At 44.3% G+C, this 25103-nt stretch overlaps 1 protein-coding gene across 1 annotated transcript in view; it reads right to left on the reverse strand.

The window, feature by feature from the left end:
- The window catches only part of Prkca (protein kinase C alpha), a 384973-nt gene that overhangs the window by 220923 nt on the left and 138947 nt on the right, over positions 1 to 25103 (reverse strand). The window contains exon 3 of the mRNA XM_027425841.1: positions 9851 to 9933. Coding sequence (XP_027281642.1) covers positions 9851 to 9933 — 83 coding nt within the window. The remainder of the gene's footprint in view (positions 1 to 9850; positions 9934 to 25103) is intronic.

The following is a 25103-nucleotide window of genomic DNA, read 5'->3' on the forward strand; positions in this document are numbered from 1 at the left end:
TGAGCAAAGAAAAAAAAAAAGTATCGACTTCTTGAGGTGTTACGTGTCAGGGGATACAATGAACATGCCAGCGTTCACACAGAGTGTCATCCAGCCCTGGGTCTTCAGCGGCTGGCTGCCTCATCAGCCACTGCCTCCAAACACATAGCTCAGGCTTGGGCAGTCTCACTGCTTGTATATCATAAACTCCCTGAAAGGAATCCACCACCAACTCCAGAGTCAAAGCAGAGTCAAAGCAGTCAAAGCTGCTGCTGAGGCCATCTTCCTTCTTCTTTGTTTTTTAAACTAAACTGCACTTATTAAGAAAGTGGTTCTCCAAGGCTACTGTGAGAAGTGGGGAAGCCCATAGGGTTTGTCACAACCATGGCCTAACATTGCCACAATACTCACTCCACACACTCTGGCTGGGTGTGAATCTCACCTGCCGCTGAAAACACTCAGGAAATCCAAGGCCCAACAAGTAAATGGAGGACAAATCAGGATATCAGAACCTTTCCACGTGGTTCTTCTGGGTTTAGCAAATACTCCCAAGTGCCCACTCCACTCAGTGCCAGGCCCCGGGCAAAACACTCAAATTTTGAAAAGAAAAGACACAGACTCTCCTACAGAGAATTTATGTGTAAGCATAACCACTGACAAATTTCACTGCTTTATTTATTATTTGGGAAGGTCGCACTCTATTAGCTAAGCTGGTATTTGCTATGAGGACCAGGGTGACCTTGAACTTGGATGGTCCTCCTGATTCTCTGTCCAAGTTCCTAGGATGACAGTAACTTAAAACCTCTGGGTTAAGTGAGAAAGCCCCAGGATAGCTCCCTAGGAAACATGGCTTCAGGTAATTAAATGATATATTTGTATTTATACCACACACTTATTCTAGTTAGTCAACTATAGACCCAGGGACAGATATAACATTTGTTTCTCTTCTCACTGAGTCAGGGAGACAGATGCTGCCCCGGGACCCTGCAGCTGCACTCTGCCGCTCATTAGGCCTAGATGAGGATGGGCATCTTTGAGGCCATTTTTAATTTGCAACTAAATTAATGTGGTTCCGATACAACAGAGGCCTGTCCCTGTGCAGGACATAACTTCTGTTACTGGGAATCTGGCACATCAGAGAGTCCGCCCACTGAAGAGCAGAATTAGACCAGGGTTCTGGTGTTGGCTTTGTTTCCCTGAAATAACTTCCTTTTCACGTTTCCCAGGACATCCTGGAGAGTGGGGAAGGGCACCTGTGGGTGGGCACAGAGGGGGCTCCCTCAGAGGCTCATTCAGGGACATCCTGCTGGGGCGTGCTGAACATCACCGGTCTCTCTTGTGCTCATTGTAGGTCCTTTTGGAATGCATGTCACGTGAATTCTGGTGCTGCAGCTCTTTTCCCATTAGGTAAGAGTTGTGCCCCAGTATGAGGGACATGAAAATATGGTCTACTTATTTTTTGAAAGAAACATTAGAAAAGAAAAACACAGTATGTCTTCATATGTCGCCATCTATATCAAATCCTCTCTTGTCCCAATAAATGCACATGGCTCCCCACCCCAACCCAACAATAGCCTTGTGTTTCTTCCCCTGTGTGGCAGCCATCCTTCAAAGACTTATAGCCCCATTGCCCCACTATTTGGCTTCTCCTTGCAGTTGGAGGATAATCCCACTTTCAGAGAACAGGGACCCTTCACCTGTGTATGTTTTCACACCACCACAGCCCCCAGTAATAATGGAAATGGCATTCCAGGCCAAAACAAACCTTAAAGATTACCAAGATCCACCTCTGTATTTGTAAGTAAGAAAGTCAAGGTCCAGGAAGGATCTCAACAGCATGGGCAGGCAGGACTGAACCCTGGGGGACTTCACACAACACTGTGGCGTCTGGACCTTATACACATCTTACTTTTCTTTATCAGTCCAGGAATAATTTTTTCAAAAGATATGCTGGAGTGAAACAGGCTTTGCTCAAAAAAAAAAAAAAACCCATCTTATTTATATCCTTATTAAATGAAAAAATGTATACTTTGGAAGAAAATGATAAGATCTACTAATTCAATTTGTCTCTAGATTTATTTTAAATGCCTTTGTTTTGTCTTAGATGAATCTTTGAAATGTGAAAATTTAAACAATGCAACAGTCTTTTGTTCTTGGAATGGTTTCTAAGACATAGGAGTGAACTAATGGTCACAGTAAAGCAAAGACAATGCCAACTCCTAGACACTGCCATACAGTCTGGCCACTGCTGGGATCCCACTTCTGCCCTGCCACAATTTGGACACTGGCTTCCATCTCTGCTTCTAAGTGTTGACAGACATTGCTTCCAGCATCTTTGAGTGGTACACACTTCATAACTTCATAGACATGGAGGTGCTCTCATTCTGGGCAAGTCATAGTGAATATTCACAAGTTAGTTAACGTCTGGGTGTCTGGGTGCCTTTCCAGACACACTTGCAAGCATTAACAGGCATCTGAGGCTGCCTGCAAGCATGCTGCCTGTCTCCCAGGTGAGGTAGAGCTATGACCCAGGAAATCATCTGACTCCTGTCAGTGGTGTTCAAATACAAAGAGCGGAAGATAGAATATGAACGGTCTCCCCAGAAAGAATATGCTGCTGGCAACAATGCACAAGGCCCATGCAAACAGCACAGCTAAGCTCATCAAAAATACCAGGTAAGCATATTCCCTCCGGATACCGGGGGAGACACCGTCCACCACTACATGATCAGATATACCTACATCCAATGTACAGAAGGACAATTCAGAGTATAGATGTGGTAAACCAGGTTCTTTTGGTATTTTTATCCTTTATGAATGGCATATAAGAGTGTATGTTTTCCACCCAACTCCACAGATTTGAAGGCTTAGTTGGGGAAGGCCGTATATAAGTGTTGATAGTAATACTGCTGGAAACTGGGACTGTTGGGACCCTTTGAAAGGGCTTCACAGCTTTGCTCTCACTTAAGATGTAGAGACAAAATGGAGAGCAGAAAATGATTAGAAGTGCTTATTTTAATATATGCACATATAAATATTAATATCTCTAGTACACACACACATATATACATATGCACATGTGTGTATATGCATACATATTTTTCATACATATGTGCTGTGAGATAACCATTCAGTGTGCTGTGAATATGTTTTATTCCCATTGGCTAATAAAGAAGCTGCTTTGACCAATAGCCAGGCAGAATAAGACTAGGTGGGAAGCCAAACTGAAAATACAGGAAAGAAGGGTGGAGTCTGGGAGATGCCTGCTGGCCGAAGGTGCAGCAAGATGTACTAGACCACAGGTAAAGCCACGAGCTATGTGGCGGTGCATAGATTAATAGCAATGTGTTAATCTAAAGGTAGGAGCTAGTTAGTAATAAGCCTGAGCAATAGGTCAAACAGTTTGTAATTAATATTACATCTCTGAGTGATTATTTAGAAGGCTCTGTGGGATGTATACTGGCAGGCTGGAATGCACCACTTCCCCTCTGGCCAGGTGGGCTTTGCCAACAGGCAAAATTGAAGATTAATAGAAATATTCTAAGAACAGGAAGGCAGTGCAGACAGAGGGACCGAGAGCTGGTTAGGTACGCCAGCAGATATAATCTTAAGAAGTTAGAGGAAGAAGTATGGGGGTCAGTGGGCCATAGGACCCATCATAATCCTTCCTACCCACCCAACCTCATGTTCAGAAAAAGGGAAAACAAACCTGTCAGAGAGTGGGCTTCATGGTACTGAAGGCACAACAGCTCTCCTGGCTTCTCCACAGAGCAAAGTCACATTCACTGTCCCTGACACCCAAAGCCAAATGAGGTCATATTCCCTCTTCTACCAGTCTGTCCATGACCACCTCTGAAGTTTGTGGGGAGAGACAAAAAAGCTATTTCTATGCAAGGACCATTAAAAAAAAAACAAAAAAACATGTTAAGTTGCTGTCCCATAAAATCTTAAGTGCGGGGGTGGTAGGCAGAACCCTAGCTGCATTCTGAGGCTGCATGTCTAAAACTTTAGTGGCCTTCCAGCACAGTCTGGGAACAGCACTGCCTGTTCTCTGGCCAGTGTACCCCAACATCAACACTTTCCAGCTGGTAACTCCTTGCTCTGAAAAATCCACAACCCCAGAGGCAGGACAAGAGTTCTTTAGAAGTCTTCTGTGCTCTTCTCTCCTTTACTTGGGGTCGGGATGGGCTGCTCTTAGACTCTAGGAAGCTCTTCCCTCTTTTTTCCTTTACTTTGGGGCGGGGGTGGGCTGCTCTTAGACGCCAGGAAATGCTTGCCTCTTTTCTCCCTCTGTGCTTAGAGCTCATGCTGACAATGAAACATCCCTCCTCCAGAACAAGGGAGAGGTTGAGAAATTGGCCTGAGAATTTCAAGGGTCCTTCCATTGAACCCTGAAGCCTTTTCTTCCTCTGACATACCCCCAAATTAATGCAGACATTCAACTATGGTGGCTCCTTGAGCTCTAAGGAGCATCTCTTTTCTAAAGTACCAGGAACACTCCTCCATAGGCTGCTGCCCCATGGGGACCGCTGGCTTATTCTTCAGTGCTTTTCTGTTCCTTCCTTCTTGAAGATGGCAGGGCCGGTCCACCATTTGTGGATTTTACAAGTTTTATGACTTCTCTGACTCACTTGGAGTTGAGCTCATTGGAGGTATTAGCAAGCAACGTAGAGACAGCTTACCATAACCCTTCCCCATGCAATGAACAAAGTCTGCATTCAATATTTTAAAAGTTTCCAAGGGGAAAATGTTTGGAGCAGCTTTGGCTCATAAATTCGACTTGATTTTTCCCATCCTTCCATTCTTGCAATCGGCATTTCCCTTTGGCCCTGTTGTAAGTATTTGATCAGAATCGCTAATATGTGCTACCAACCTACTCCTCTAACAGTCCACCCACCCAACCGCTGGCCACTCTCTCCTTCCCTTCAGGACTCACTCTCTGAAAGAGCCAATCACACCCGTTACATGCCCCAACAAACAGCATGAAATGGGACCCAGGTCATTTATGCCTTTTTCTATTATGCCTCAGTCTCTTCACTATAAAACAAGATTAATCTAGATCAATCTTTAATACCCTTTCAGCCCTGTAATTCTGTCAATTTGGAACTTATTCAGAGAAGCATACGGTCTGGGGAGATGACTTAGGGGGTGAAGTGTTGGCCACACCAGCGTGTGGACCCCAGAACCTATGTGAAAGTTGGACACAGTGGCATGCACCTGTACCCCGTGCTGAGGTGGGCTGGAGAGCAGAAACATGGATTTCTGGAGCTCACTGCCAGCAGGTCAAGTCAAACCAGCCAACTATCCAGGGCAGTTCTACACCCAGAATGCTTTCCCAATACCTTGCTGGTGTGGTTCAGTGTGACCATCTTGTGACTTTCTAAGACTTCTGAAGATTTGTACAATCACCACCATGGACACAAAGGGATGACACTTCACATGCCCTGGCTGCAGTAAGCCTTGGTCACATGTCTCTGAGCTCCAAAGAGCAGAGGCAGATGTTCTTGGAAGCTCATACACAATCCTTCGTGAATCAGACAGGCAGGGCTAGCTAGTCCTTATGTCTTACATCACATGAACCCCTTTTCTCTCTTATATTGAAAAAGTCTCCTCTTAACGTCACCTTTAAGGATGTGGAGCCCCGTGCTGGCAGTAGGTTAGCACACACACAGCGGCCCAGGAGCAGCACTTAGCTGGGCATTGGAGCACATATGGCATGACATTCCACACCAAGCAGAAGCTTCCCTGCCTGGTTCTGGGCTCCAGGAGCAGGGGTGATCACATGACAGTCCCCCAAGCAGGAAAGCATTCTGCAGGAAAGACTGCTGGAAACTATTGCACGTCAATTGATCTGTGACCTATGCCAAGGCTTCCCCGTGCAAACTGAGGGGAATGTTGCATTGCTCATTTGTGAGCAATATCACAAATTATAGAGTCTCCACAACTGCAAACGTGAACAGAGAATTGACCTGCAGTCCCTACAGGAAGTGGTTAAAGCATAGGAAAGCCCTGACTTGCCCCCAAGCCCCGCCTCCTCCACCACTTTCCTCATACTTCTTTGGCTGCCCCTTCTTGGTCTCTTTCCCTGGCCTTCCTCTCACCAATGGGCTGGAGTTACTAGGATCTAACTCCTTTTAATCTCACTCAACATCCTCTTTCTAGGCCACAGGATCTATTCCTCAGGCTCAACAAAACCATGAAATGGATATCTTCAGGGCATACCCACTTCTGACCTTCACACTTGGTCTGCACACAACTATCTTCTCAGGGCCAGACTTCCCAAGCTCAACACACCCAAACTGAAGCCATGATCTGTTCCCATTGTACTCTCAAGTGTGCATTCTCCCTCCAGTGTCTCCGCGGCCTGTCAGTACCTCCATTCATCCAAGCTCTTAGTTCAGAAACCTGAGGCTCAATCTCAGTATCTCCATCTCCCTGACCTTATAGACCAAGGACCACTTATTTGGTTCCCAAATATTCTTGAATGTGTTCCTTCCTCCTGTCTCCACTGCTTCTAATTCCTGACTTGGTGCTCTCAAGAGAGAGGAGCTTCTCCAGCCCCTTGATTCTTCTCCCCATGCTGCAATGGGACACTGACCTGCTTCTCTCCTAATGTACCTCCTAATGGGAGGCCAGAGTAACCTTCCCCAGGTACTTTGTAGTGTTTCATCACTCGCTTAAAACTTTCCCTGGGCTCCTATTGCTTTTGAGATTGAATTCCAAATCCTTAACAAGACATCTGATGTTCACCCTTCTCCAGCTCTCACAGATTAAGCTTCTTCGCAATATTGGCCTTCCTATCTGCCTTTCCCCCTGATCTGAAACAATTCCTTCTACAGCCCCTAGACCCCAACACACACACACACACACACACACACACACTCACCCTCCTCCCTTTTGCCTATTTCCTGCCCACTGCTGAAGTTCAGTTTAATTCCATTTCATCAAGGAAGTCTTCCATGAGCTCCTAGGTTATTTAAGGATACTACTTATTTAGTATACAAGTGCCCCATTTTTTTTTCATTTTTCTAGACAGAGTTTCCTGTGGCTTTGGAGGCTGTCCTGGAACGAACTCACAGAGATCTGCCTGCCTCTGCCTCTGCCTCCCGAGTGCTGGGATTAAAGGCGTGCTCCACCAACTCCCGGTTCAGGTGCCCCATTTTAATTAGTGACTTTTTAATGTCCATGTTTGTGGGAAGTGGATTAAATCTTGAGTGAAATGGGCACTGTTGACATGAGCATGGCCATGTCAAGGACCTTAATGCCTCAGGCCCGTGGGAGGGGCAATACTTTCTCTGCATGAGGCCCAGAAGCATGGCAAAGCCTTTCTCTGGTCAAAGTACAAGTGTGTACAAAAGACTGAACAGTATATACAAAAGCCAGCAACCACAGCTTCCTCCTCCAGGATGACTGCAACCTGAGATTGTTCCCCTATAGAGATTTCCCACGGAGACCAGCTGATATTCCCCCTCCTTGTATTGTATATAATAAATGTGCACGTGTTTCAGTTACATAGTAGGTGCCCTCTATCAGGATGAGCACAGCCCATCCGCTACCAGATTTTCTGTATGTGTTATCTGTAGTGTCTTTATTCCCAAGTTTCCTCATTCTGGTTTCTGGGACCAAACCATGCAGGATGAGGCGTCCCCAGAACAATGCCCACAAAGGCTGGAGCAGACAGCTATGTGTTAACTGTTGTATCATCAGATTCAAGACACGCTATGGCTCATTATAGATTTTTAATAATTGGTACATAAGTGAAAATGTAGGAATATCCATGCTCCTGTAACCTGCCTGTACCTTCTCAAGTCTTGATGGGGCACAGCAGGGATAGTAAAGAAATGAGGAAGGACCAAATAAGAGGAAGACAATGGGAGGATGAGCAGGGAAACAAAAGGACCAGCACATATTGCTTTGGGATAACTTCAAAACATGAACAACAGGACGTCAGCTTTTTAGGAAAGTTGGTGAGAAAACCCAAGTGCAGGAAGGCAAACACCACATGTTCTCTCTTGTATGTGGGTCTTAGCTTCCAATTTTTATATATGTGTGTTGATGTGGGAGTGAATGTGTATTGAGGCCAGGGAGCTAGAAAGGAGCCACAAGAAAAGCGCTCTGGGGGTTGGGGTGGGCAGGAGAGCACATGTGTTTAGGAAGGGAAGAGGTGACCATCAGTAGCACAAAGCTGTCAGGGGGGATGGGTGGGTAGAGGAGGGTCTTCCCAAACTGAGGGTGTATAAAAAAGCAAATCAATAAAAAAATAGAGTTAAAAATGAGAGGTTCCCTTCAAGGGTGGATAACCCCTCCCCAGAAGATAGATAATTAAGTGAGAGTCCTAATGCCAGGGGGTGGGCTGCCTTCTTATGAGGGCTTTATCAGTGGGGCCCCTGAAGCACCCCCCAAACAGTACAGGCTCCTGTCACTGCTCTTGGTTGCCTCTCAGAACGACATGGTAAGACCTGCCACTGAAGGTGCTATGGCTTTGGTTGGAACTGAGCTAGAAGCATTCTTCCTGCTGGCTACTGTTAATAATGCTGAAAGGTATTAATAGAGGATGCTGGGAATGAAAAGCTATCAAAGCTCTTACCCAACTGTGGGCCTAGTATTCTATCATACTGACTTGCACATACATACATGTGCCTATTGGTGCAATAGTGGCATAGCTTCCATAGGGCTAACCAAACACTTTATGATCTTTTTGACGGGGTTTGAGTGCATTCCTTGCCCCAGAGGAAATTGATGCCTGGTATTATAAACCTGGTCAAAAGCCTGAGGCTGGGAAGGTCACAGACCATAGTGAGGAAACTATCACCATTGTTCTGCTGAATGACACACTGTATCCATCAAATTGAATTTGAATTTTTTAGGTTAGTGCTGCCCAAAGCTTTGGTCAGAAAAGTGTTAGAGAAGCAGTGGGCAGTGGTTACTGCAATGCTGTTCTACCAACACCTTAATCAAATCATGAAAGGTAAGTTCCTTTATTACATGGGTTACAGAAAGGGAAATTGGAATCCCTCAGAGCCCAATGTGAAAATATCACCTTCTGAGAAACCTCCTGATTCACTGAGAAAACCACTTTGAAATCAGTTTCCTGGTGGGAGTAGTTGCCATAGGTGGGAACCATGTGAAGCCCATAACTTAAGGATAAGTAACTAATCTAGCCTGAGTAGACTAGATCAGCCTAGAAATGTCCCCTCCCCTTTTTTCAGTTGAACCATTATTTTTCATGTGACACCAAGTTTCTTTCCACCTAATGTATTTTAGACACTGGTACTTATTTGCTCCTGGTTCTTAGTTTCCTCTGCTGGTCTTGTGTTTTGGTAAAAAAGAGATGAAACTGAATGTGCTCAATACAAACATGGAGAATCCGGACATAAATAAGTGAAATAAGACTACTGGACATCTCAGAGATTGTGGTCACTGAAACAGCTGCCCACAGCATCCCTTCAATAGAGACACTGATGATGCCCGATGAAAATGTAGCATTGACCTCGCCATGCAAGCCAGGGACGGTTTGCTAAAATGCTCAAGACAAACTGATGACTGTCTTAATAATGCAGAAACTTTTAAAGATAAACTGAGAGGTGCTCAATGTCCTTTGTACAATGTATCCATACAGTTGTTACTATAAATTAGGTGGATTAACCTATGTGGTTACCAGCAGTGGAAAAATACAAGCTAACGATTTTCCTCTCTCTGAGAAATAGTGCAGAAGGATGATGGACATGTTCATTACTATGAGGCAAAGTGAGAAAACGGAGATGTCTTTTTAATAATGGCATCTTTCAGAACAAGGCTTGTATAGGCTATACAAAATAAATAACTTCAGACATCCACATTAACACCGAAGGACAGTTTCCCGATTACTCACATCAGTGTCGGGTCCCTTGTCTGCACCCGGACAGGAGAACGTAACAAACTCATGGCACCTCTTGTGGACCACGAAACAGCAAACTGAGGAGAGAAAATGAAAATTAGAAGGGTCTAGATTTCACAAACCAAATGGTGAGGAGTCATTTTAGGTTCAGTATAGACAGAATCTCACAGCAACACAAAGGCATTTCATCCAAAAATCAACAACATCTTGTTTCAATTAAGCTTGTAGATAAAACCACAAAATGCTAAGGGAAACTAATCTGTAACCCCTCAACCCTAAAGTTGAGGGATAGGAAATCCTAAGCTTATGAGATACTGTCTCAAGAGAAAACCTAGGATTATAAATTGAACATATTCTGCACTCACTGTCCTAGGCCTCTACACACATACAGAGACACACGCACACACGTGCACACGCCCCCATACACACTCACAATGTATACATATGCATACAAATAGAAACATTATACTCTGTAGGTTAAATAAAAATAACTACAAAAACGAATTGACTGATGCTAAATAATACAGAAGTATCCTAAGTATGAGTTAGAAGACCCAGGTTTTATTCCCATCGCCCATGAGTCAGCTCATAAAGCATTTGTGACTCTAATTCTAAAGGATCTGACACTCTCTCTTAGCCTCCATGGGCACTACACACATGTGGTACACAAACATTCATACAGGCAAAACACTGATATACATAAAATAAAAATATCTTTTAAAAAGGTATTAACTCAAGCTGGGTGGTGGTGTCACACCTTTAGTCCCAGCACTTGGGAGGCAGAGATAGGCAGATCTCTGTGAGTTCGAGACCAGCCTGGTCTACAGGAGCTAGTTCCAGGAGAGCCTCCAAAGCCACAGAGAAACCCTGTCTCAAAAAACCAAAATAAATAAATAAATAAACAAACAAATAAATAAATAAATAAATATTAACTCAATCTATAGAAAACACCACAATCTATAGAAAAGCAGCTGGAATGCATTCTAACACTTTCTTGTAATTTTCTGTGACAGACACTGTCTCCAAGGTAGACAAACATTTGCAAATCTAGCAAAATTATAAGAGGCATTTCTAGGCCCAGTAACAATTTCATATCTAACCCTGAAGATGAATCAATAAAATAATTTGTTAGAAATGAATAAGTAATCCCTAGGAGGTCTTTGCGGATGCTGTAATATAGAGGATACAGAAGTGATCTGTTTATTCCTTTCTTCAGAGCTTGGGGTGGCACTCACCAAGTACCCTCTACTTTCGTACTGTGTCAAAGAACAAAAATAAATAAACAATACTAAAAATGCTAAATAATAATAATACACTGCCTAAAGTATTGGGGAAGTCACAAGGTTTTACTACATTTTATAGTTTTCATGCATGCTCCATCCAAAACACACATTAATAAAATCTGACTGCCATTCTAGTGGGACATGGAGAACAGAACCCAGGAAAGTGCCTGGGAAATTAAAATTTTCCCTTGTAGGTAAGACTTACACCTTTATAAAAGGGTAAATTCAGGGCTAGGTGAAATGGCTCAGAAGGTAAAGAAGCTTGCCTCAAAACCTGATGGCCTCAGTTAGATCTAGGACACCCATATGGTGGAAGAACTGAAATGACCCCCAGCAGGCTGTCGTTTACTCCCAGATGCATCTGTGGTGTGAACATGCGTGCCTACACACATGCATACATACACAGCAAATAAGGAAACACAGTGAGAAGGGCAAGGTCACACCCCCTTTTGTCTCTTGGACTTTTTACCCTCGCTCATATGGATCTCTGTTTTCCTTCCTTCTATAGGAAATAGCCAAAAGGTGCTTGCCAGTCCAGCACTGTGACCTTGGACTTTCACTATCCAGAACTGTGAGGAAATAAAGTGTTACTTATAAACTATCGAGCAAGAGTGTGGTATTTTGTTACAGCAGCAGAAAGGAACTAATATACAGTGCAAGGAAAGTTAGAGCTTCCTGATTCTTGCTTGGCTCATGTACATTTTTCTTCTTGCACAATGACAACACAGCCTCCTGCATCTGTGTTAGTAGTTGAAGGAGATGGAAGGGGGAGAGAAAAGACAGCAGCTTTGCTGAGAGCTGAAATTCCAGGAGAACGCACACTTGCACCGAGCCAAGTACTCAGAATTCTTAGAGTCAGGAGTGGCCAGAAACAAATTCAGAATCCTTTTGCTGGGTCCTGGAAACCACATCTATGAAAGTGATGCTTCAGAGGTGCAGGCACAGAAGAAGAAAATGTAACAGACTGAGGACCAAAGCCCAGCTCGGGGCCTCTTAGGTCTGAAAGCAACTGGCCATCCCTATTTAGAATGCTAAGATGAGCGAGACGTTGAAGCAGAGGAGCTGGATCTTCAGACTGACCACAGAATGCCGTCTACCAGTGCCCTGCTGCGTGTGAGTGAGCATCTTGTTCCACCCTTTATGTGAGTTATCATAGTGAAGCTTCATATGGACACTGTTTAATATCCACAGTTTTAGATGGAAAACACTGTTCGGGTATCTAGTCAACTTTAAGCACACAATGGGTATTTATCAATGAGAGAAATGGAGGCAGGGAAAACCCTCAGGGGGCTAGATGGAAAGACCAACAGACGAAGATCTTCCTAAGGTCACCCACCTACAATGGAGTGGAGCCAGGATTCATACCAAGTTTGCTTAATTCCACACCCTGCTTTACTTTCACAGTGTCAAATCCACTGTTGACATCAAGGACAGTGGGACAAAAGAACAGACACAGTCCTTGCTGCCGCCTGGAGGGGTTGTTTCAGGGACCTCAATTCAGGTGAAGTCAGAATTCTTGACTTTGGCACAGAAAGGAATTTTAGGATGAAGCAGTGTGAAGCCAGATTGGTGTTTGTTGAGATTTTTACATGGGTTTAACCTTAGGGGTTAATGAAGAGAGGCTGATGGGAAGGTTGAGACACCTGTGCATGGTGCAGACTTCTCCAGAGAAAGCACTTACATATCTTTATAACAACCTTATATATAACTTTGGTGGCTTCTGAAATCACAGCTCAGATTGTTGCTTAAGGAACACTTTCTTTTGGGCACTAGATAGCATTAAAGCAGAAACAGTAAAATCCAAGGTCACAAGGTTGCAGAGGTCTCAGGGGTTGCAGAAATTGTTTCTTACTCGAAAGAAAAGTGTCTAGTCTCGTTTGTGAGATTCTCCAAAAATTTCAGGTTTACATCTGGGAAAAGAGTAAGGTCATATATGCTTAGGCCTTCATTGCTGTTTTAATGTTGTTATTTAAAATATCTTGATATAAAAGGAGTGTTGTCTCCATGTAGGCAAGATCCACGGCAATTTTTTAAAATTGTGCTGGGTTTCTTGACTCTTGCTGGCATGAGACTTCAACAAGACTCAGCATAAGAGCCCTTTCCTTTCCCCTTCATTTTCTCTGCCTTTCTATTTTGCCTCAACAGGATTTTGGAAACAAAAAGGATATCAGAGCCAGTGTCACCATGGCTTATATAGGTCATGGGTACAAAGCATACATGACAAAAATATGTTTGTGCATATTCTGTAGATACTCATGTATCTACAGAAACATCATGTATCTACAGAAACACAGAGAGTGGAGATATAGGTATGCCATACTTGATAAATAAGAAGGGACAATGAACTGTTTTCTTTCTGAATTTCTTTGGTCATAATACAAAAATGCATATAAAAACAAACAAACAAAAGCCAACTGAAAATGCATGCTTGGCAGTGACCAAAAACAAAGCTGACTGTGTGAATGGGACCCAACCTCAAGGTTAACAACTGGAGTGCTCTCGCAGTGAACAGCCCTTCAGAGCTGAGTCTGCTGAGGTGACAAAGGGTCCTCTTGGGTTATGCTATCTGTCATGCCCAGCATGCATGCTTTCACTGCATGGTCCTGCAGGAGGTGAGGGTGGAGCTGGAAGTGCAGCAGGGCTGAGGTAATCAACCAATCAGAGGGCAGTGCTGAACTCCTCCAAGCCTTGAGGGAAGGAAGGGCTTCCACACTGCCTCTGCCAAAGGCATCTTGATGGGAAATTCTCCAATGATGAGCAATAAAACAGCAATGGGGAGGCCCATGTGGATATGCTCACTCCCTGACACCTGGCACAAAGGTATATTTTATTTATGGAAATTATTGGAAGGATCACTTACTAAAGGAAAAGGATCACAGAGCATTATCCCCTCATCAGAATTTATTATGAAGATGACTTTGGGGGTTAAGCAAGCATTTTGATGTCCAACTGACTTGCTCCAGTGTTTGAGTCTTCCACTTTCTTTTTTAAGCATCTGTACAACTAGGTGATCATTATTAGCACCTAAGTATCCAGCCCCTTTGGAAGAACACTCTGTCTTTTCTAGTTGCCATCTCTAGCTACATCTGCACACCGGTACCAGTGCATTGACACCAGCTGAAGTATTTCTATAATACACTTCAAGAAAACTCTTACGTCAAATAGGTTCCTAAGAATCAAGTGCTCACTGCCCTCTAAAATTTGCAAGGGCAGCAAAATCCTTACTTACTCCCAAATTTCTTCCCCCTCCCACCCTGAATTAGTTGCCCTGTCCCAAGATGCTTCAATGTAAACATGCCATTTCATTGACTGCCTCCAACAGGAGATAGATAGAAGGTCCCGAGTGTCCAAGGTTATCAGGGATGCATGAATTATCTGGGGCATAGAGACCTTAAGCCTGCTTGCACTTTTAACATTCAATTGCTAGCATGCATATCTAGCATTCACAAGGCGCTAGGTTCAGCCCCCATCACCATATACACTGGGTTTGGTGGTGTACACTTATAATCCCAGAATATAGGGAGGGGGTGTGAGACAAGAAGATCAGAAGTTCAATAGCCTTGACTACAGAGTGAGTTCCAACCCAACAAGGAGCTAAAGGAGACACAGTCTCAAAAAAGAACAAGCCATGCATGTTCTTCTAAACCAGAGCACATAGCATGCCAGTGCGTTAGTAAGAGGGGAAGCTCTCCTCTCTCTCCTCTCCTCTCCTCTCCTCTCCTCTCCTCTCCTCTCCTCTCCTCTCCTCTCCTCTTTCTTCTCACTGTCATCTCTAGAGAGGAGCCAAGAAGGAGAACAGAGGGCTTGGGTTGACTGGCTGGATGCCACATTTGTCTGGGAAAAGCTGCCCTAGAAAATGTTCATAATGGCCAGACATTCTGAAGCTCACAGATGGCTGCCCAGGACCTTTGCTTCCAAGCTGCAAACTAAATTGGTAATGCGTGTTTTGTAGGACAACATAGTCTAAGCATCAGAGATGAAACGGGCTGTTGCACAGAGAAGCACAGAGAGGGCCTAATGAGTGCACTGGGCTTATCTGGAGATTTTCTCTGGTTTAAAATTAAGAGTTCCTATTTCATTTTGAAATCTAAAGGAATTCATATGACCACATAACATGGGTAAGCAGGTAGAGTAAGGAGAACTGGGAAGAAAGTGAAATCTATGGTACCTGTCACATGGCATCACTTCAATAGCTTCCCCACTTGGGAGGCAAGTAACTTCAATGTTGCCACCACACCGCCTGAAGGAAGTGCCGACACAACCACAATCTGTCTCTTGCTCCACAAGTTTGCTTCCAAGAAGCATGAGCCTTCCAGCAAGACTGAGTTGAAGCATGATTTCACTTACTGTGGGTTACTTGTATCTGTGTAACCAAAGGAGAAGTGGTGTGTGTGTGTGTGTGTGTGTGTGTGTGTGTGTGTGTGTGTGTGTGTGATTGTGCATGTGAGTGCATGCATGTGTGTGTGTGTGTGTGTGTGTGTGTGTGTGTGTGTGTGTGCATGTGTGTGCATACATGTGTGGTGTGTGTATGTGTGTGTGTGTGTTTATGTGGGGGGCATGCATGTGTTGGGGGGTTGGGCATGTGTGCACATGCGGAGGTCAGTGGAGGTCAGTGGAGGTCAGTGGAGGTCAGTGGAGGTCAATGGAGGTCAGTGGAGGTCAGTGGTCAAAGCCATCTTTTCTCACTCTCCATCTTATTTTCCAGACACAGTCTTTTGCTTTACCCAGAAAACACCAATTTGGCAAGACTAGCTGTTGTGCCAGCTCCAAGGATCCTGCTGCCTCCACTTCCCTGGCACTGGGACTACAGGAGCATACCACCACACCTGGCTTTTTATGGTTGTGCTTGGGACCCAAATGCAAATCCTCATGCTTGTCAGGCAAGCTGTGTTGCTGCTGAGCCATCTCCCCAGTGTCTAGGAGCCAGCCTGTGATTTGGCCACAAAGTAAATTCTCATTCTATCATTTTCTAAGCACAAAATGGCTTTCCTATAATCCTCTCTGTGGATGCTGGGTTCCCCTGAAGTAGGCCCAGCACATTGTGCAAATGAAGCATTGCCACAGAAAGGAATTCAGTCCACAGGCCTGCCCATGAGGCTTCTCAGTATGGCCTGGCTTTGCGATGGAGAATGCTCAGTCTGGAGATCCCTGTCAATGACTACATCACACAACGGAAATTAAGGAGTGTATTCCTCATCTGCCAAAAGTACATTACAGAAACAGAACAAATAACAGTGACCTAATTTTCGGAGACTCATTTTAAATATTCAAATAAAAAACTGGAGTGTGTTGCAAGAGTGTCGTGTTGACATTAACAGTGGTTCTTGGTCATGTGTGTTTAGTTTAAGGAGATCAAAAACCAACAAAAGGCATATGGTAAGCCAAACAGATTGAGAGAAACTTTCCCTTCTAACACTGTTCCTTCTATGAATCTGGTAAAAATTAACTTGACTATAGGACTTTCGATCCATTAGAGACACACTGGGACAGGTGGGGATAGTGTTTCCTAGAGTGACCCCAAGCAAGTGGCAAGTCCAAAGGCTTCCCCATATTCTGCTTATGTGGGGAAATTTACCTCAGAAAGAATATGGTAAGCTGATGCTATTGATGCAGGAATGGGATGCAGCAGAGTCCTGCCTGGTCAACACCTACATCCTCCTTGGGAGCCTCACAAACATGGCCACACACAGCCACTGCCTGCGGCAACACTTCTGTGCCTAAGGGAACCACTCAACTGAAAGTAATGTATTACCACCACTTAATATTCATTAGGTGGGGAACCAGAGCAAGGAGGAAGAGGAACAGGGACAAGAGGAAGGTTGGAATGGAACGAGAAAGAAGAAGGGGAAGAGGAAGAGATATGTGGTAGTTTGAATGTAATTGGCCCCCCATAGGTTCATAGGGAGTGGTACTATCAGGAGATGGAGCCTTATTGAAGTAGGAAGTAGGCGTGGCCTTGTTGGAGGAAGTGTGTCATTGGGGGTGGGCTTTGAGGTCTATCTTGTTTAAGCTTCACTCAGTATTAAACACCACTTCCTGCTGCCTGTAAGATGTATGTCTGCCTACACGCCGCCATGTCCCACCATGATAATAATGGGCTGAACTCTGACTTGTAAGCCATCTAGTTGAATGTTTTTCTTTATAAGAGTTGCTGTGGTCATGGTGTCACTTCACAGCAATAGGAACCCTAAGACAGGAAGGAAAGAAAACTGATGGGTGCTGACGAGAATGCAGAGAAACTGGAATCTATGTCCACTGTGGATGGAAATTTAAAGTAATACAACTACTCAGGAAATGGTTTGGAGGAGTCCCAAAATTAAGTGTGGAATTACCATATGACCCATATATTCAATTCCTAGATATGGCCTCAAAATAACTGGGAGCCAGAACTCACCAAATGTCCATTATTCCCTGTAGACAAAAGGTGGAAATGACCAAATGTGTAACTGAGATGGAGTGGATGCCGAGTGGTGCTGTGCGGCCCTGGGGAGGAATTTGCAGTTGTGAGACATGCAACAGAATGTGAGTCTACTCATCATAGATAGAACAGAAAGGAGGTTCAGGGCAGAGGTGGCTCAGGGGGCGAAGTGAGAGCCAGGGTTACTAATGTGGAAGGGTGGTGCTTGCCTGTGACCGCAGCATGGGGAGGGTTAGAGACAGGTTCATCTCTGGGCTCCCTGCCAATCAGACTAGACAAAATGGAGAGCCCGGATTCAGTGAAAGTCCCTATCTCAAATATCAATTACTACTAATAATACGTCAGTTATTAATCAATAATATTAACTATTATTAGTGTGGAGAATGATAGAGGTAGACACCTGATATCAATAAACAGCATCCACACACACTCTCCTGGATGTGTATACCTGCAAATACTCACATAGATATGCGCTCGCTCTCTCTCTTTCTTTCTCTCTCTCTCTCTCGGATACCAGGGACTGGAGATAGTGAAAACTGGGAATTGATATATAGTGAATACATAGTTCCTGTTTAAAAATTTTTTTAAGCTCTGGAAATGAACAATGGTGGTGGTTATGGAACATTGTAGATATAATTAGTGCCACTGGAGCACACATTTAAGATAGTTTAAATGGTAAAATTCATAAAACATGTTTTATTGCAATAAAAAGTGTTAAACCCAAGAGCAATATTTACAAAATTATGAATAATAATTATTATGAAATAAGTGGCATAGGTAGTCATAGACAGTAAGTGATTTAGCCTTGTCCTATTAACATGCTTTTGTGATATTTACATTCATAATTCTTAGTCAAAATCAAGAAAAATATTTTCTTTCATTCCTTAAAATCCCTAGTGAAACCAGTGTCAGAACTGAGTGGGGCCATGGGGACAAAACAGACTGACTCACACAACACACAGATGTGGAGGACAGTTCACACTGACTCACACAACTGCACAGATGTGGAGGACAGTTCACACTGACTCACACAACTGCACAGCTGTGGAGGACAGTTCACACTGACTCACACAACTGCACAGATGTGGAGGACAGTTCACACTGACTCACACAACTGCACAGATGTGGAGGACAGTTCACACTGACTCACACAACTGCACAGCTCTGGAGGACAGTTCACACTGACTCACACAACTGCACAGATGTGGAGGACAGTTCACACTGACTCACACAACTGCACAGCTCTGGAGGACAGTTCACACTGACTCACACAACTGCACAGCTCTGGAGGACAGTTCACACTGACTCACACAACTGCACAGATGTGGAGGACAGTTCACACTGACTCACACAACTGCACAGATGTGGAGGACAGTTCACACTGACTCACACAACTGCACAGCTCTGGAGAACAGTTCACACTGACTCACACAACTGCACAGATGTGGAGGACAGTTCACACTGACTCACACAACTGCACAGATGTGGAGGACAGTTCACACTGACTCACACAACTGCACAGCTCTGGAGGACAGCTCACGTTTCCCCAACACTACCAGTGCACTTGTGATGGTAAAGGCCAACAACAGTGACAGAAATAGGTACCCTCATCGTAGCTGGGGCTCCTTTACCAAAAATTAGCATCTTTACCACGAGGTCTATACACAAGATGGGAGATCCCTACTTATGCCTGATACTAATTGTCACGGGAAATATACATGATGTCACAGATCACTTTGTACTACTTCAAAACATAATTTCATTTCCTTTCACTCTCAAGTCCAAATACTTTCAAATACAGGCAAAAATTATGTAAAATGGACCACAGGCTTAACAGTTTCTTATTATCCAAAATTAGCAGGGGGGAATGCCATGATGTAACACAAAAAGAACCTGCTAGCTGTATAGTCCTGCTTTACTCAGGACAAAGGGCTTCTAGCCAAACTTTCCAAGCTCCCCTACCTCATTGCGGTACTAGGAGTTGAACCCAGGGCATTGTGTGGTAGGCAAGAAGTCCAGTGTGAGTACCACCCCCAGCCATTTTTTAAAATTTATTTTCACATATATGGGTATTTACCTGCATGTCTGTGTACCACATGCAGTACCCGAAGAGGTCAGAAGGGGGTGTCAGATTTCCTGGGTGTGCTGGAGATGGGGTTCCAGCTCCTTGTGAGCCACCATGCGGCTGCTGGGAATGGAACACAGGGCCTCTGGAAGAACAGCCAGTGTTCTTAACCACGAGGGCATTTCTCCACTGCCCACAAGCCCACCTTTGTTTTTCTCCCCTCTTCCTTTTAAAATTTTGAGGCCAGGTTCACAAAGTTGTCTAGATTAGTCTCAAAGTCAATGTATAGCCCTGCTAAGCCTTGGAGATGCAGTCAGCCGCTGAGGAGCTGAGATCATGGACCTGTTCCACCAAGCCTGCCTGAGCTCTTTGAAAAAATACATAAATGGTTGCTATCATGTGAGGTGGTTTTAATTAAATTTTGCTTAGCTGGAAGGGATTAATGAAAGGTAACGTCACATCAAAATACAATGAAGTGAAAAATCTCTAAGACACCGTGTGCTTCCAGCTTCATAGGGAAAGTAAGGGAAAATTGAACTTATATTTGCATTTTAAAAGAAAATTATTGGTTTCGGATTTGTAACAATGAAAACAGTCTTCTCCTAGGATCCACGTTAGAGTTGTATGGAAACAAATCAAATAAATGCCGTGCCACACAGTATAAAGAACGCCACTCATCAGATGGCACATTGCAGCCTCTGAGCAGCTATGCACACGCCCAAATGTTTTCAAAACCGCTCTTTCCTTATCTGACCAAGCACATGTCTCTCACTCATCCTCCCTCCTTTTCTAGAACTTTGCCAAGCTAAGTGTCCCGTCTTTGCATTCCTCTCCCCTCCCCCTGTCGCCCCACACAACCTGGCAGATCTGCAATGTCTTTTGAAGGATTGAAAAGAAGATGAAGGCCATGAAAGACAAGACCCACATCCTCCTCCTCCAGCAACTAGGCGAGTTAGACAACCATCTCATAGCCAAAGTGGAACCTGGGAACAAGACTGGAGCCAAGGAGGTTAGGGAGAGCTAAGCAGTCAGACATCAGTGTCTGTGGCCTTCACCTTCATTTAGACTCTTGGTCATGTGAGCCATCCCAGACCTGAAAGAGTGTCACCTACTTCATGTATGTCTCTACCTCATATGAGCCATATAGTTCAGGATATTGGAGAACAAGGTCACATCATGCATGTTTCTGTTGTTGCTGCCACTCCCAGTTAGATTTCCTGCTTTCCGAATCCTACGTGGTAAAGGGATTGATGGCTGCAGGACTATGGGGTGTGGATGCAGGAGTTCAACAATGGTGACAGTGAACTTGGAATGTGGGACTCACCTGAGTACTAGACAGGCCGAGGGAGAGCAAACTCTCCATGTGGCTTAGACCTGGGGTGCTGTCCTACACAAGCTGAGTGGGTTATGCTGCATGACCACCCAGGCAGACAGGCAAGCAGATCCAGCATCAAGAGGCCGGGAGGCATGCAGATCAGACTTCCTAAGGAGGTGTCTACACAGTGAAGGGGAACCCCAGGGAGGCAAAGAGGTGTCGGGAACACTAACTTGTGGTTGGTGCTGGAAAAGGTGGGGAGATCTGAGAGCTGGAAGAAGACTAAGGAGAAAGCTGGGGCAAGAGGCTGTGGGTTGGGTGGCACAGGCCTGTGGTCCCAGTTGCTCAGGAGGATCAAAAGTTTAAGGTCTGCCTGAAGGGTCTCTCTCTGTCTCTGTCTCTGTCTCTGTCTGTCTGTCTGTCTGTCTGTCTGTCTGTCTGTCTGTCACTCTCTCTCTCTCTCTATATATATATATATATATAATGAAATATATCATAATTTAATATATATATTAAAGGGCCAATGTTATGATTCAGAGGTGAGAATTTTATAGCATTCTGAAGGCCATTGTTTCAATTTACATGTGTGTGCGTGTGTGCGTGTGTGCGTGTGTGTGTGTGTGCGCGTGTGCGTGTGAGTGCGCGTGCGTGTGCGTGTGTGCGTGTGTGTGTTCCCATTGTACGACTAACAGAAGCACCTTAACCTTTCTCGCCCTTCAGTGCCACTGTGGTGAGACAGCATAGTCTGCTGGTCTTCTCCGTCTTTAGAATTATATAAGTAAGATAACATCAAATCTGCGACTCTTTTCAGCAGGCTCCCAGCAGAGGGTGAGACAAAGGCACAGGAAGCATGGCATGCGGCCTGTAAACACTGATGACTCTGAAGCTACAACACTGGCTCGTGGTCTTCATGATACTATTCTCTACTTCTTCGTTTAATCTGAAAATACCAATCACTTAAATCGGAAAATGTAAATCAGATGGCATCTTACAAACACGGACAAACTTTATTTCTCTACAATTAAAAAGCTACTGAGATCCTATGTAGAGATAGGTTGTTGTATATCTAACTAAGTAGATGGAGTCACACATTGGCGTAGGTCAAGTTCCTCCCAAGTGTGACTGGTGCCCTTACAAAAAGAGGGCATCCATCGGGAGGAGCCCAAGTGAAGATGGGCCGTCTAGAGTGACGTGTCTACAAGCCAAGCGATGTCAGAAATTGCCACTAGCCACCAGAAGTGAGCGGTGAGTCACAGAGTAGATCCTGTCACAGCTCTTAGAGGAGGCCAGCCTTGCCAACAGCTAGCCTTTAAACTAAAGAGCAACTTCTGTCCTCTAAGCTACTCGGTATGTGGCAATTTGTTATGGCTGTCCTGGAAATTCATACATGTATCAAGAAAGTTTCTAGAAAGTAAAGACTCGAGAGGCAAAACTGAAATGATTGGAACAAGAACAAGGGGTGGGGGGATTCAAGACATTCCTCCCTGACAGCTCACGAGATGGTGCATCTGTGTCTGTAAATTTACCTAAGTAACCAATGACCGCATTAAGTCCAAAGCCACAGTGAGCTATTGCCAGACAAATGAATTGGGACTGTGTTAATATTTCCATGGGGAGATTATCCCAAGGCAATAGCTGACTGTAAGCTAAAAGGTGATTCAAACCTTAACTGATAGGAAATGGAAATTGCGAAGTTCAGAAATATCTGGGACATTTGCATAGACTTCTTTGCTCATGATTATGGATGGGTTTAATAAAGGCGGATTTTTAAAGGGTTCGGCACTAGTATGTAATCAAAATTCCACATTAAAATCATTAGCTTTCTTGTTTGCAGCCATAACCACATGGTGACCACATTTGGGGAAATGCTTGCTGGTCCTAAGCAGGATGTAAGAATGTGGCCCCCACACAAGTTTAAAACCATCCAGAAGACACATTTGGGATGTACAAGGGACCTAAGGCCCAGGAGAGCGACCTGCAGTTTTCACTTTTGCAAAAGCATGTTGCTAATTTCAAAGGCAGTGGTGTCCACAGCTAATCTGAGAATAAGGTGTCAGGAGACTGGGAAGAATCTGCTTTAATGACTTCAAGCTGTAGAGACTTTTGGGGGCCTAAGGGAGGGTTAGTGGATAAGGCAATGGCTCCTCCCTGCCTCTGTTCTCATCTGGTCCCAGGCTACAATTTTATGCTTAAGTCTTTTTAAACTATTTTATTTGTGTGTGTTGCCAGGCCACTGCATGGGTGTGAAGGTCAGAGGACAGTTTTGTGGTTCACTCCTTCCACCTCTCCCTGATGGGCTGCTTGGACTGAACTCAGGTCATCAGGCTTATATAAGAGAACTCTACCCACTGAGCCATCTCACTAGCCCTTTATGTCAGCTGTGATGGGATGCAGTCTCAGAGCAAGTCAATATTCTCTGTTCACACTGTGTAGCAAGCAGTCAACTTGGCATCAAGGTCAAGGTAGTGATGAGGCCAAATGTCTATCTTTCCACTATTTGTTATTCCATAGCAGTGTACCTGTGTTTGTCTGTCACTTAGCCAACAGGCAGGGAGCATGGCAGAGACTGGGGGACACCAGGACTTCACATGACACTTGCAGGCATCTGCTTAGAAGAGAAGACGGAAACACGAGTGTGTTCTCTAGAAGGATGGTGTAAGTAGAAATGAGAACTCCCCCAAGTGCCATGCTTGAGCAGTGAGAAGAAAGAGCAGAGAGGATCCTAAGGGAGAAGCTAGCACGGGGCCAGGGCTCTCACCCCTGCCCGGGTCAGGGGAGATTTGGGGCAAACGGGTGCTGGCACGCAGCTAAGACTGAAACTACAGGCTCAGGGACTTCTCTCCTCACAGCTGCGGTGGCCAGCTGACAGAGTTTGGCAGTAACATTTATGCAAAAAGATGAAAAGAGGCACCAGTCACCTCATGCAAATTGTGGAGACAGGTAGTCAAAGGCAAACCCGGGGCTGATGGGAAGGACATGATTCTCATCCAGAGAAAATGTTACTCTTGGTTCTGGTTCATAGAAGGAAATGCCAAGGCTATCCCAGGCATTTTAGGAAACACTGTTTTAATGAAATGTACGCTACCATTATTTCATTCATTCATTCATTCATTCACTCACTCACTTATTCATTTATTCATTGGCATGCAAGTACAAAGCTCCTGTTAGAGTCAAGGAGAGAATATTCTACAGTGTTCCATATTTAACTTTCTGGTTTGGCTCTGAATGAAGTCAGTGTTCCATGGAGCAAAGGGGCCCTCTCAGAACTGACAGAAGGATGTCAGGATGTAGTTTGAAAACCAAGGAGAGCAAACAGGGTGTGACATTACTTCTGCAATTGGAGGCCACCACCACCCGGGGGTAATTTTTAATTCTTAGAGATAAGTACATGCAGGAACTTTCCATAAATAAATGCTTTCATTTTCCCCGAGATTACATTGAGCTTTTGTGACAAAGGCTGCTCATATTGTTATGCAAATTTTTACCCATGTAGCATATTCCCCTCTGCTTATCTTGGCGAACAATTCAAAAAAGAAGCCATAATACACTAATTACCTCCCTTTTATCAAGGATGTTGGGAACTAAGAAAACATCAGGGATGTGGAACAGCACATAATTACAAAAGGGGGGGGGGGCAGAAGCCTCCAGCAAGGAAATCTGAAGATATCCAAGGGACTCCAGAGCCACAGGTGACTGTGTTGAATAACGTGGAAGGGAACATTTTCTTTCCAGCAAATAAGGACGGCAAGGCATCCAGAGTGGCAGAAAAACAAATGAAAATTAACAAATGAGAAGAAAAAATAATCGATTTTACCAGACGAATAGATAATATGTACTACATTCCCAAAATGCATGCCAAGAAACAGAAGGTCAAATAAATGCAAAAAAAAGAAAAAAAATACAACAAACTGTTACTCAGAATTTTAAATTCAAAATGTTTTGGGTTTGGTTTTGTTCTTTTCCTTTTTTTTTTTTTAATGTGTATGGTATTTTGCCTGCATGTATGTCTGTATACCAGATGCAGAGCAGAGCCTATAGAGGCAAGAAAATGGAATTAGATCCCCTGGAACTGGAGTTACAGATGGTTGTGAGCTGCCATGTGGGTGCTGGGAATTGAACCTGAGTCCTCACTAAAAATGCCTTTTAATCTCTACTGTCACATGATG

The sequence above is a fragment of the Cricetulus griseus genome, chromosome 7, assembly GCF_003668045.3.
Source record: "Cricetulus griseus strain 17A/GY chromosome 7, alternate assembly CriGri-PICRH-1.0, whole genome shotgun sequence".
NCBI lineage: Eukaryota > Metazoa > Chordata > Mammalia > Rodentia > Cricetidae > Cricetulus > Cricetulus griseus.